Source organism: Mustelus asterias, chromosome 3 (assembly GCF_964213995.1).
Source record: "Mustelus asterias chromosome 3, sMusAst1.hap1.1, whole genome shotgun sequence".
In the NCBI taxonomy this organism is placed as follows: domain Eukaryota; kingdom Metazoa; phylum Chordata; class Chondrichthyes; order Carcharhiniformes; family Triakidae; genus Mustelus; species Mustelus asterias.
The window spans coordinates 157,475,958-157,488,848 of NC_135803.1; the positions used below are offsets into that span (position 1 = coordinate 157,475,958).

Below are 12,891 nucleotides of genomic sequence, written 5' to 3' on the forward strand. Positions count from 1 at the left end.
AGCTCCCTCAGCCTATCCTCATAAGACATGCCACTCAATCCAGGCAACATCCTTGTAAATCTCCTCTGCACCCTTTCAATCTTTTCCACATCCTTCCTGTAATGAGACGACCAGAACTGAGCACAGTACTCCAAGTGGGGTCTGACGAGGGTCTTATATAGCTGCATCATTATCCCCGGACTCCTAAACTCAATCCCTCGATTGATAAAGGCCAGCACACCATACACCTTCTTAACCACCTCCTCCACCTGCAGGGCCGATTTTAGAGTCCAATGGACCCGGATCCCAAGGTCCTTCTGATCCTCTACCGTACTAAGAGTCTTTCCCTTTATATTGTACTCCTTCATCCCATTCGACCTGCCAAAATGGACCACTACGCATTTATCTGGGTTGAAGTCCATCTGCCACTTCTCCGCCCAGTCTTGCATCCTATCTATGTCCCTCTGTAACTTCTGACATCCCTCCAGACTATCCACAACCCCACCAACCTTTGTGTCGTCGGCAAACTTACCAACCCATTCCTCATCCAGGTCATTTATGAAAATGACAAACAGCAAGGGTCCCAGAACAGATCCCTGGGGCACACCACTGGTGACCGACCTCCATTTCGAAAAAGACCCATCTATACACACTCTCTTAGATACAGAGTAAAGCTCTGTCTACACTGTTGATCTGACAGTGTGAAAATGTTTCACAAATGAATGATCACTGTCGCTGGCCCAGGCACTGAGTTTTCCACTCAGATTCCCAACACCCATCCCCCTCCCTCCCTCTCTCCCCCACCCCCAGCTGTCCCCCTCCACTCTGTGTAATGCTGACTGTCTCTGTGGGTTCTCCCTGTTTCTGATTCCCATTTGTCTCTCTCAGTTCACAGGCCAATGCGAGTGCCGTCCCGGATTTGGAGGTCAGACCTGCTCCGAATGTAGGGAAGGTTACTGGGGTAACCCCGGGCTGTCGTGTCAGGGTAAGGAATCCTGGACCCGGGAATGTGGTCTTTCCTGAAATGGTTGGATACTTGTGGTATCACTGGAGTTCTTAACGAAGATACGAACATTCAGGGAGTGCAAAGGACTCTCTTGCTCCCCCTACCTGAGCCACAGACACTGCAATGTATTCATCAGAATTCCATTCAGCCAACTTCCCCCTGGGTCTCCTGGGAGGGGGACAGAAACGGATAAAATTCCAAACCAAATCTGGGGCTAAAATCATCGGGGGCAGGAACTCCTGTCAGATTCCCCCCCCCGCTCCCCCACCCCCCCCCCCCACCACCCCCCCCACCCCGCCACCCCAATCTGCCAGTTGAGGAGATCCCTCTGGGGTGATTAACCCTGATGTGGAGATGCCGGCATTGGACTGGGGTAAACACAGTAAGAAGTTTAACAACACCAGGTTAAAGTCCAACAGGTTTATTTGGTAGCAAAAGCCACACAAGCTTTCGGAGCTGCAAGCCCCTTCTTCAGGTGAGTGGGAATTCTGTTCACAAACAGAGCTTATAAAGACCCAAACTCAATTTACATGAATAATGGTTGGAATGCGAATACTTCCAACTCATCAAGTCTTTAAGAAACAAAACAGCATGAGTGGAGAGAGCATCAAGACAGGCTAAAAAGATCTGTATTGTCTCCAGACAAGACAGCCAGTGAAACTCTGCAGGTCCAGGCAACTGTGGGGGTTACAAATAGTGGGACATGAACCCAATATCCCGGTTGAGGCCGGCCTCGTGTGTGCGGAACTTGGCTATCAGTTTCTGCTCAGCGACTCTGCGCTGTCGTGTGTCGCGAAGGCCGCCTTGGAGAACGCTTACCCGAATATCAGAGGCCGAATGCCTGTGACCGTGACTGTCTTGTCTGGAGACAATACACATCTTTTTAGCCTGTCTTGATGCTCTCTCCACTCATGCTGTTTTGTTTCTTAAAGACTTGATGAGTTGTAAGTATTCGCATTCCAACCATTATTCATGTAAATTGAGTCTGTGTCTTTATATGCTCTGTTTGTGAACAGAATTCCCACTCACCTGAAGAAGGGGCTTAGAGCTCCGAAAGCTTGTGTGGCTTTTGCTACCAAATAAACCTGTTGGACTTTAACCTGGTGTTGTTAAACTTCTTACTGTGATTAACCCTCCCAGCTCTCTCGCTGGAGTACACTCAGAGAAACTAGTCCAGCTCTCCATCGAAGGCACTCAGTGAGTCAGTGTCCATAGCAGCCTCATCCACTGGGGAGGGGGGAGAAAGGAGCACATTCTGTCATTGCCCAAGCGCTGGACGCACTCTATCCCACTTCCCATGCTGACCAATAGGGTGGGGCAACTGTATGACTGATTGTAAACTAAACTGAACAGTGGGGTCAAAGGATTTGGGGATTTGGGAATGAAACTCCCAGTTCCGGGGTGATTTGGGCACCGAGCATGTTGGTGTGTCAGACATGGTTAACGTTCGGGTTTTAATCCAAACTTTCCATCATTTATTCAGCCTTGGGATGTGGGCATCGTTGGCAAGAACAGTATTTATGACTCATCCTTCATTGCCCTGAGAAGGTGGCGGTGCTTTGCCTCTTAGAAACATTGGTCGTGTTTTTGAAATAAATTCAAGGGCTCATTCAGCCACTTCAGGGGCAATTAAAACTGAAACTTGTTTATGTGGGACTGGAGTCACGTTTCGCTGCAAAGTGGGTGCCAAGAGCAGGTTTCTTTCGTGAAAAGGACATTCATGAACAAGATTAATTTTTCCCACAATCCAACAGGTTCATGGTCTCTTTTGCGGAGACCAGATTTTTAATTTGGTTCCCTCAACCAGGAGTATCCCAAACAGAGTGAGTCACCAAACAGTTCCCAGCGGGTTCACAATAGAAAACACCATCTAAGTTGGCACAACTCCCTTCAACATGTGGAAACGTATCACAATCCTGTCAGAGCTTTCGTACCTAACCCCGTGCTGTAACTGTCCTGGGAGTGTTTGATTGGGACAGTGTAGAGGGAGCTTTACTCTGTATCTAACCCCGTGCTGTCTCTGTCCTGGGAGTGTTTGATGGGGGACAGTGTAGAGGGAGCTTTACTCTGTATCTAACCCCGTGCTGTCTCTGTCCTGGGAGTGTTTGATGGGGACAGTGTAGAGGGAGCTTTACTCTGTATCTAACCCCGTGCTGTACCTGTCCTGGGAGTGTTTGATGGGGACAGTGTAGAGGGAGCTTTACTCTGTATCTAACCCCGTGCTGTACCTGTCCTGGGAGTGTTTGATGGGGACAGTGTAGAGGGAGCTTTACTCTGTATCTAACCCCGTGCTGTACCTGTCCTGGGAGTGTTTGATGGGGGACAGTGTAGAGGGAGCTTTACTCTGTATCTAACCCCGTGCTGTACCTGTCCTGGGAGTGTTTGATGGGGACAGTGTAGAGGGAGCTTTACTCTGTATCTAACCCCGTGCTGTACCTGTCCTGGGAGTGTTTGATGGGGGACAGTGTAGAGGGAGCTTTACTCTGTATCTAACCCCGTGCTGTACCTGTCCTGGGAGTGTTTGATGGGGGACAGTGTAGAGGGAGCTTTACTCTGTATCTAACCCCGTGCTGTCCCTGTCCTGGGAGTGTTTGATGGGGACAGTGTAGAGGGAGCTTTACTCTGTATCTAACCCCATGCTGTACCTGTGCTGGGAGTGTTTGATGGGGACAGTGTAGAGGGAGCTTTACTCTGTATCTAACCCCGTGCTGTACCTGTCCTGGGAGTGTTTGATGGGGACAGTGTAGAGGGAACTTTACTCTGTATCTAACCCCGTGCTGTACCTGTCCTGGGAGTGTTTGATGGGGACAGTGTAGAGGGAGCTTTACTCTGTATCTAACCCCGTGCTGTACCTGTCCTGGGAGTGTTTGATGGGGGACAGTGTAGAGGGAGCTTTACTCTGTATCTAACCCCGTGCTGTACCTGTCCTGGGAGTGTTTGATGGGGACAGTGTAGAGGGAGCTTTACTCTGTATCTAACCCCGTGCTGTACCTGTCTGTGGAGAAATAGGATGTGTTCCATTCCACTTGGCCCTGCTCCATAATGAGCACAATAGTGGAGTAATGGAAAACTGGAAGTTTTGGAAGCAGCACCTCGAGTAACCGGAATATTTTCTCCTTTCTCCACAGCCTGTGACTGTGATCCATACGGTTCAGAAACACAGCAATGCAACCGTTCTACTGGCCGCTGCTTCTGCAAGGAGAGTTATACAGGCTCACGGTGCGACCAGTGTAACCGTGGTTATCACGGACGCTTCCCAATGTGCACTCGCTGCCATGCCTGCTTCGATTTGTGGGATGAGGAAATTAAACGGCTTGGGGAGAAACTGCGTTCCCTCAAGGAGGCAGTGCATCGGATCGCAGAGACTGGGATAACGGGAGGAGCAAGCCGTAAGCTGCAGGAGCTGGAGGAGAAACTGAAAGAAGTCCAGGAGTTTCTCCGAGGACACCCTCCAGCCAGTCAGGGATTGCTGGACCAGCTAAACCATCTGGCTGACAATCTCAGGTAGAGCCACCTGCAGAGTGAGGTTACACATCAGCTTGTGATAATGAGAAGCAAACCACACTCTGAGATGGGAGTAACCTCTGAACTGTCCCTATGTCAGGTCTGTAGGTCAAATAGTTCGGATGGGGCAGTTTTTGTGCAGTGTGTGCAGGAGGTGTTCCTGACGCAATATGTGGATAGGCCGACAAGAGGTGAGGCCACATTGGATTTGGTACTGGGAAATGAACCGGGCCAAGTGTGAGATTTGGTTGTGGGAGAGCACTTTGGAGATAGTGACCACAATTTGGTGTCTTTTGTTATTGCAATGGAGAGGGATAGGGCCGTACGGCAGGGCAAGGTTTACAATTGGGGGAGAGGTAATTATGATGCGATTAGGCAAGAATTAGGGGGCATAAGATGGGAACAGATACTGTCAGGGAAAGGCACTAATTAAAAGTGGAACTTTTATAGGAATAAATACTGGGTGTCCTTGATAGGTATGTACCCGTCAGGCTGGGAGGAAATGGCCGAGTGAGGGAACCATGGTTCACGAAAGAGGTGGAATGTCTTGTGAAAAGGAAGAGGGAAGCTTATGTAGGGATGAGGAAACAAGGTTCAGATGGCTCGATTGAGGGTTACAGGTTAGCAAGGAATGAGCTGAAAAAGGGGCTTAGGAGAGCTAGGAGGGGACATGAGAAGTCCTTGGCGGGTCGGATCAAGGAAAACCCCAAGGCTTTTTATTCTTATGTGAGGAATAAAAGAATGACCAGGGTGAGGTTAGGGCCGGTCAAGGACAGTAGTGGGAACTTGTGTATGGAGTCAGTAGAGATAAGCGAGGTGATGAATGAATACTTTTCTTCAGTGTTCACCAAGGAGAGGGGCCATGTTTTTGAGGAAGAGAAGGTGTTACAGGCTAATAGGCTGGAGGAAATAGATGTTCGGAGGGAGGATGTCCTGGCAGTTTTGAATAAACTGAAGGTTGATAAGTCCCCTGGGCCTGATGAAATATATCCTAGGATTCTTTGGGAGGCAAGGGTTAAGATTGCAGAGCCTTTGGCTTTGATCTTTGGGTCCTCACTGTCCACGGGGATGGTGCCAGAGGACTGGAGAGTGGCGAATGTTGTTCCTCTTTTTAAGAAAGGGAATAGAAATGACCCTGGTAATTATAGACCGGTTAGTCTTACTTCGGTGGTTGGTAAATTGATGGACAAGGTCCTTAGGAATGGGATCTACTACCATTTAGAAAGATGCGGATTAATCCGGGATAGTCAGCACGGATTCGTGAAGGGCAAGTCGTGCCTCACAAATTTGATTGAATTTTTTGAGGAGGTAACTAAGTGTGTTGATGAAGGTAGGGCAGTTGATGTCATATACATGGATTTTAGTAAGGCGTTTGATAAGGTCCCCCATGGTCGGCTTATGATGAAAGTAAGGAGGTGTGGGATAGAGGGAAAGTTGGCCGATTGGATAGGTAACTGGCTATCTGATCGAAGACAGAGGGGGTGGTGGATGGAAAATTTTCGGACTGGAGGCAGGTTGCTAGTGGAGTGCCACAGGGATCAGTGCTTGGTCCTCTGCTCTTTGTGATTTTTATTAATGACTTAGAGGAGGGGGCTGAAGGGTGGATCAGTAAATTTGCTGATGACACCAAGATTGGTGGAGTAGTGGATGAGGTGGAGGGCTGTTGTAGGCTGCAAAGAGACATAGATAGGATGCAAAGCTGGGCTGAAAAATGGCAAATGGAGTTTAACCCTGATAAATGTGAGGTGATTCATTTTGGTAGGACTAATTTAAATGTGGATTACAGGGTCAAAGGTAGGGTTCTGAAGACTGTGGAGGAACAGAGAGATCTGTTGCCACTCAAGTGGATAGAGCTGTGAAGAAGGCCTATAGTGTGTTAGCTTTTATTAACAGGGGGTTGGAGTTTAAGAGCTGTGGGGTTATGCTGCAACTGTACAGGACCTTGGTGAGACCACATTTGGAATATTGTGTGCAGTTCTGGTCACCTCACTATAAGAAGGATGTGGAAGCGCTGGAAAGAGTGCAGAGGAGATTTACCAGGATGCTGCCTGGTTTGGAGGGTAGGTCTTATGAGGAAAGGTTGAGGGAGCTAGGGCTGTTCTCTCTGGAGTGGAGGAGGCTGAGGGGAGACTTAATAGAGGTTTATAAAATGATGAAGGGGATAGATAGAGTGAACGTTCAAAGACTATTTCCTCGGGTGGATGGAGCTATTACAAGGGGGCATAACTATAGGGTTCATGGTGGGAGATATAGGAAGGATATCAGAGGTAGGTTCTTTATGCAGAGAGTGGTTGGGGTGTGGAATGGACTGCCTGCAGTGATAGTGGAGTCAGACACTTTAGGAACATTTAAGCGGTGCTTGGATAGGCACATGGAGCACACCAGGATGATAGGGAGTGGGATAGCTTGATCTTGGTTTCAGATAAAGCTCGGCACAACATCGTGGGCCGAAGGGCCTGTTCTGTGCTGTACTGTTCTATGTTCTATGTCAGCGTGACCCAATGGGGCCATCCTGTTACTCTGGCCAATGTTAATCAGATGGACAGACATTCCCTCCAGTTCAATATTGCTGTTGTCTTCCATTCCCATCACAAACTCTCGTCCTCTGGAATCGACTTCATCCTTGGCCCTGGCAGCTCTCCGATGCCGAAGCAGTTTTTTTGCCAACTTGGTGTCAGATTTTACCCTGAATTGAGCTTCTCATTATTTACCTGCACCATCACTCAGACTCTCTATTTGCTGTAACATTGCCTGACTCTGCTTGTCCCTATGGTCCTAATCCGTTATTACCCCTCGACTATCTCAACACACTCTAGGCCAGTGCTGCACATTCCACCCTCTGTCAACATGCAGTAAGTTCCATTCCCCTATTACTCACTGCTCACTGACCGACATTGGTTCCCAGTCTCACAGTGTCTTGATTTCTTATCCTTGTCTTTAAATCCTTCATGATTTTACCTCTCCCTTGGGCAGCACGGTGGCACAGTGGTTAGCACTGCTGCCTCACAGCACCAGGGACCTGGGTTCAATTCCAGCCTCAGGTCACTGAGTAGAGTTTACACGTTCTCCCAGTGTCTGCTGGGTAGGTTCGCCATTCTAAATTGCCCCTTAGTGTCAGAGGGCTGAGCAGGGTAAATACATGGGGTTACATGGATAGGGCCTGGGTGGGATTGTTGTCAGTGCAGGCTTGATGGACTGAATGGCCTCCTTCTGCACTGCAGGGATTCTATGATTCTATTTCTGTAATCCCTTCCAGCCCCACACCCCTCCGATATATCTGCTCTCCTCCAATCCTGACCTCTTGCACATCTTCCACTTTCCATCACTCGTGGGGGCTATGCCTTCAGCCGCTCGGTCCTAAGCTCTGGAAATCTGTCACGTTGCTCCCAGAGTAACATTCGATCACTTGGTTACTTCACTGAATCCAAACAGCCTGGATCCAGGTTGAATTCCCAATGTGTGAACTTAGTTACTCCAGTCCCACCCTGCAGCACCCAATTCAGACCACACTCTTTCATGGAATGATAGAACCTCACAGCACAGGAGGATGCTATTTGGCCCATCAAGTCTGAACTGGCCCTTCTGAAGAGCAATTTAATTAGTACCGCTCTCTCACTCTTTCCCTAAATCCCTGCAAATCTTTTCCTGCAAGTATTTCTCCAATTCTCCTTTGAACCAGTATCCACCATCCAGTCAGCCGGTGCATTCCAATCCTGGCCACTCATTGGGTGAAGGAAACTCCTTTGTGTTTTTTTGTGAAGTTGTCATTCTGACTCTCTCTCTGGGTCATGCATTCCACAGATAAAGATCCCACAGGAAAAGAGTAATAATCTCAAATCTAACCACACGACGCTGCCCGCATTCCCTCTCTGGCTTTGAGTCTGTGGTTTTTTTCCCAATGTCTGTTACTCCTTCCACTCTCTGAGTAAATATTGCTTTCCAATCCGTCAGGCAGGAGATGGAGCGATTGTCACAGAGGATGGATATGCTGCTGGAAGATACGTCAAGAACACGAGCAACAAACAGTAAAGCAGAGAAAGAGATAACGGAAATGGAGGAGGAAGTCATGAACCTGAACACATCACTCATCCTGAAACGAAAGGAGCTGGAGAGATTTATCACATCAAACTTCAAAGGTGCGTCTGAGTTTCCGAAACTCAAAAGGGATCCCACACCATTCAGAGAGAGTTCACTCAGCTCATCATTCATGTGCTTACCGATTAGTTCCACTGCCCTGCTCTTTCCCCAGAACCCCATGGCATTGCTATTAATTGGGTGGCACGGTGGCACAGTGGTTAGCACTGCTGCTGCACAGTGCCAGGGACCTGGGTTCGATTCCCAGCTTGGGTCACTGTCTGTGTGGAGGTTGCACTTTCTCCCCGTGTCTGTGTGGGTTTCCTCTGGGTGCTCTGGTTTTCTCCCAAACTCCAAAGATGTGCGGGTTAGGTAGATTGGTCATGCTAAATTGACCCTGGTGTCAGGGGGATTAGCAGGGTAAATATGTGGGGTTACGGGAATAGGGCCTGGGTGGGACTGTGGTCAGTGCAGACTCGATGGGCCAAATGGCCTCCTTCTGCACTGAAGGGATTCTATGATATTCCAGTCTAATGATCTTCGCAAGGGTGAAGGAATCCTTCACCATGTCCGTGGAAACGTGCTCAAAACCAGTTGTAGCAACTCACCAAACATTTGACGAATTCATGTTGATAAGATAGGGTGTAAAGTGAGGTCACCTTTGTGTGTGTTGGGCAGCTGGGTGTAGGCAGTGACAGTGAGGATGAATCTTATCGTATACACCAGCAGACAGTCATTGATCTTACTCAAGTCCAACAAGTGTTTTTGTGACTTGCTTTCGAGCAGGGCTTGCTTAATGTCAGGTCCAATGGATCCAGATTTGGATCTGTCATTAAGAATGGTGTGCATTCTGTCATTATAGTAACTCTGGTTAAGAAATCATAGAATCCCTACAGTGCAGAAGGAGGCCATTCGGCCCATCGAGTCTTCACTGACCACAATCCCACCCAGACCCTATCCCCGTAACCGCTCATATTTACCCTGCTAATCCGCCTGACACTAATGGGCAATCTAGCATGGCCAATCGAACCAAACCACACATCTCCAGAGCGTGGATAGAAACCGGAGCACCCGGAGGAAACCCACGCAGACACAGGGAGAACGCGCAGACTCCGCACAGACAGCGACTCGAGGCCGGACCTGAACCCAGGATGACTATAAGGACGACTATTCTAACCCCTTTGTCGGGTTTACAGGTACGTGCATGGCTGTGTTGGCCTTGAGTCTCCACAATGCAGCCGGACATTCACACTGCACGTGGAAACCAAGAGCATCATTCAGAATCCCTCAATATCCATGCACTGGATCAGCTGGACCTGCTTTCGAGGATTCAGCATCTTTGATGGATGCTGCTTTGTGCTGGAAGAGATGGGAATAGGGCATATCCAAACAAAATAAATAAGTCTAGATACATATCCAAATTTACTGATGATATAAATGATGAGACTTTGTGAACGGTGCGAATGGGAGAAAAAGTTAAACAACTCAGATCGATGGATGAGGTGACAAAACTGTAACGAATGAATTTCAAATCCGAGAATGCGAGGTCATGCACTTTGCACCAAAACAAGATAGATTTGATTTGATTTATTATTGTCACATGTATTAACATACAGAGAAAAGTATTGTTTCTTACGCGCTATACAGACAAAGCATACCGTTCATAGAGAAGGAAACAAGAGTGCAGAATGTAGTGTTACAGTCATAGCTAGGGTACAGAGAAAGATCAGCAGCAGGGAAGAAGCCGTTCTTGAGTCGGTTGGTACGTGACCTCAGAATTTTGTATCTTTTTCCCGACGGAAGAAGGTGTCCAGAGGGGAAATTTTTTCACACGGACGGTGGTGAGTGTCTGGAACAAGCTGCCAGAGGTAGTAGTAGAGGCGGGTACAATTTTATCTTTTAAAAAGCATTTAGATAGTTACATGGGTACGATGGGTATAGAGGGATATGGGCCAAATGCGGGCAATTGGGATTAGTTTAGGGGTTTTAAAAAAAAAAACGGGCGGCATGGACAAGTTGGGCCGAAGGGCCTGTTTCCGTGCTGTAAACCTCTATGACTCTATGACTCTAAGAGAGAATGTCCAGGGTGCTGGGGTCCTTAATTATGCTGGCTGCTTTGCCGAGGCAGCGGGAAGTGTAGACAGAGTCAATGGATAGATCAGGAAACTTTCAAAATAGGAACAGTGGAGGTGCAACCAGAACTGTGAGTCCTGAGAAATGATTTAAAACAGGGACAGAAAATATGCAAATGGAATACTGGTCTTTATATCGAGACGGTAGCAGCCATGTTCAAACTACACAAAATCCTGTTCAGACCATACTTAGAGAGAGTTCAGAATAGATTTAGCGGATTGTTACCATGAATACAAGGATTACATTTTGGGGAGAGATTACACAAACTAGGATTGTATTCTCCGGAATTTAGTAAATTCAGAAGGTGATTTAATAAATATTTTCAAAATATGAATGGGAACTGGTAGGACAGAGAGAGAGAAACGATCCCCATTGATTGGGAAACTAGGGACAGAGAGAAAAGACTGGATAAATGAGGGAGGGTTGTTGCAGTGGAATGAGGGAGGGTTGTTGCAGTGGAATGAGGGAGGGTTGTTCCAGTGGAATGAGGGAGGGTTGTTCCAGTGGAATGAGGGAAGGTTGTTGCAGTGGAATGAGGGAGGGTTGTTGCAGTGGAATGAGGGAGGGTTGTTGCAGTGGAATGAGGGAGGGTTGTTGCAGTGGAATGAGGGAGGGTTGTTGCAGTGGAATGAGGGAGGGTTGTTCCAGTGGAATGAGGGAGGGTTGTTCCAGTGGAATGAGGGAGGGTTGTTGCAGTGGAATGAGGGAGGGTTGTTGCAGTGGAATGAGGGAGGGTTGTTGCAGTGGAATGAGGGAGGGTTGTTGCAGTGGAATGAGGGAGGGTTGTTGCAGTGGAATGAGGGAGGGTTGTTCCAGTGGAATGAGGGAGGGTTGTTCCAGTGGAATGAGGGAGGGTTGTTCCAGTGGAATGAGGGAGGGTTGTTCCAGTGGAATGAGGGAGGGTTGTTCCAGTGGAATGAGGGAGGGTTGTTGCAGTGGAATGAGGGAGGGTTGTTCCAGTGGAATGAGGGAGGGTTGTTCCAGTGGAATGAGGGAGGGTTGTTCCAGTGGAATGAGGGAGGGTTGTTCCAGTGGAATGAGGGAGGGTTGTTCCAGTGGAATGAGGGAGGGTTGTTCCAGTGGAATGAGGGAGGGTTGTTGCAGTGGAATGAGGGAGGGTTGTTCCAGTGGAATGAGGGAGGGTTGTTCCAGTGGAATGAGGGAGGGTTGTTCCAGTGGAATGAGGGAGGGTTGTTCCAGTGGAATGAGGGAGGGTTGTTCCAGTGGAATGAGGGAGGGTTGTTGCAGTGGAATGAGGGAGGGTTGTTGCAGTGGAATGAGGGAGGGTTGTTGCAGTGGAATGAGGGAGGGTTGTTGCAGTGGAATGAGGGAGGGTTGTTGCAGTGGAATGAGGGAGGGTTGTTCCAGTGGAATGAGGGAGGGTTGTTCCAGTGGAATGAGGGAGGGTTGTTGCAGTGGAATGAGGGAGGGTTGTTCCAGTGGAATGAGGGAGGGTTGTTGCAGTGGAATGAGGGAGGGTTGTTGCAGTGGAATGAGGGAGGGTTGTTGCAGTGGAATGAGGGAGGGTTGTTGCAGTGGAATGAGGGAGGGTTGTTGCAGTGGAATGAGGGAGGGTTGTTGCAGTGGAATGAGGGAGGGTTGTTGCAGTGGAATGAGGGAGGGTTGTTGCAGTGGAATGAGGGAGGGTTGTTGCAGTGGAATGAGGGAACACCTTCACACACACAACATGGCAATAGTTTGAAATTCTCTTCCACAAACAGCAGTTGGTTTTAGGGAAGTTTAATTTTAAATCTGAAGTTGATAGATTTCTGTAAACAGACGGTACTAAAGGATATGGGATAAGGATATATGGAGTTAGGTCACAGATTAGCCCTAATCTCAGTACTGACCCTCTGACAGTGCAGCACTCCCTCAGTACTGACCCTCTGACAGTGCAGCACTCCCTCAATCCTGACCCTCTGACAGTGCGGCTCTCCCTCAGTACTGACCCTCTGACAGTGCAGCACTCCCTCAGTACTGACCCTCTGACAGTGCAGCACTCCCTCAGTACTGACCCTCTGACAGTGCAGCACTCCCTCAGTACTGACCCTCTGACAGTGCAGCACTCCCTCAGTACTGACCCTCTGACAGTGCGGCACTCCCTCAGTACTGACCCTCTGACAGTGCGGCACTCCCTCAGTACTGACCCTCTGACAGTGCAGCACTCCCTCAGCACTGACCCTCTGACAGTGCAG

At 48.6% G+C, this 12,891-nt stretch overlaps 1 protein-coding gene across 3 annotated transcripts in view; it reads left to right on the forward strand.

The window, feature by feature from the left end:
- Positions 1-12,891, forward strand: part of lamb2l (laminin, beta 2-like) — a 195,898-nt gene that overhangs the window by 144,718 nt on the left and 38,289 nt on the right. For all 3 annotated transcript variants that reach the window (XM_078210012.1, XM_078210011.1, XM_078210010.1), the window contains exons 25-27: positions 868-964; positions 4,114-4,489; positions 8,441-8,625. In XM_078210012.1, coding sequence (XP_078066138.1) covers positions 868-964; positions 4,114-4,489; positions 8,441-8,625 — 658 coding nt within the window. The remainder of the gene's footprint in view (positions 1-867; positions 965-4,113; positions 4,490-8,440; positions 8,626-12,891) is intronic.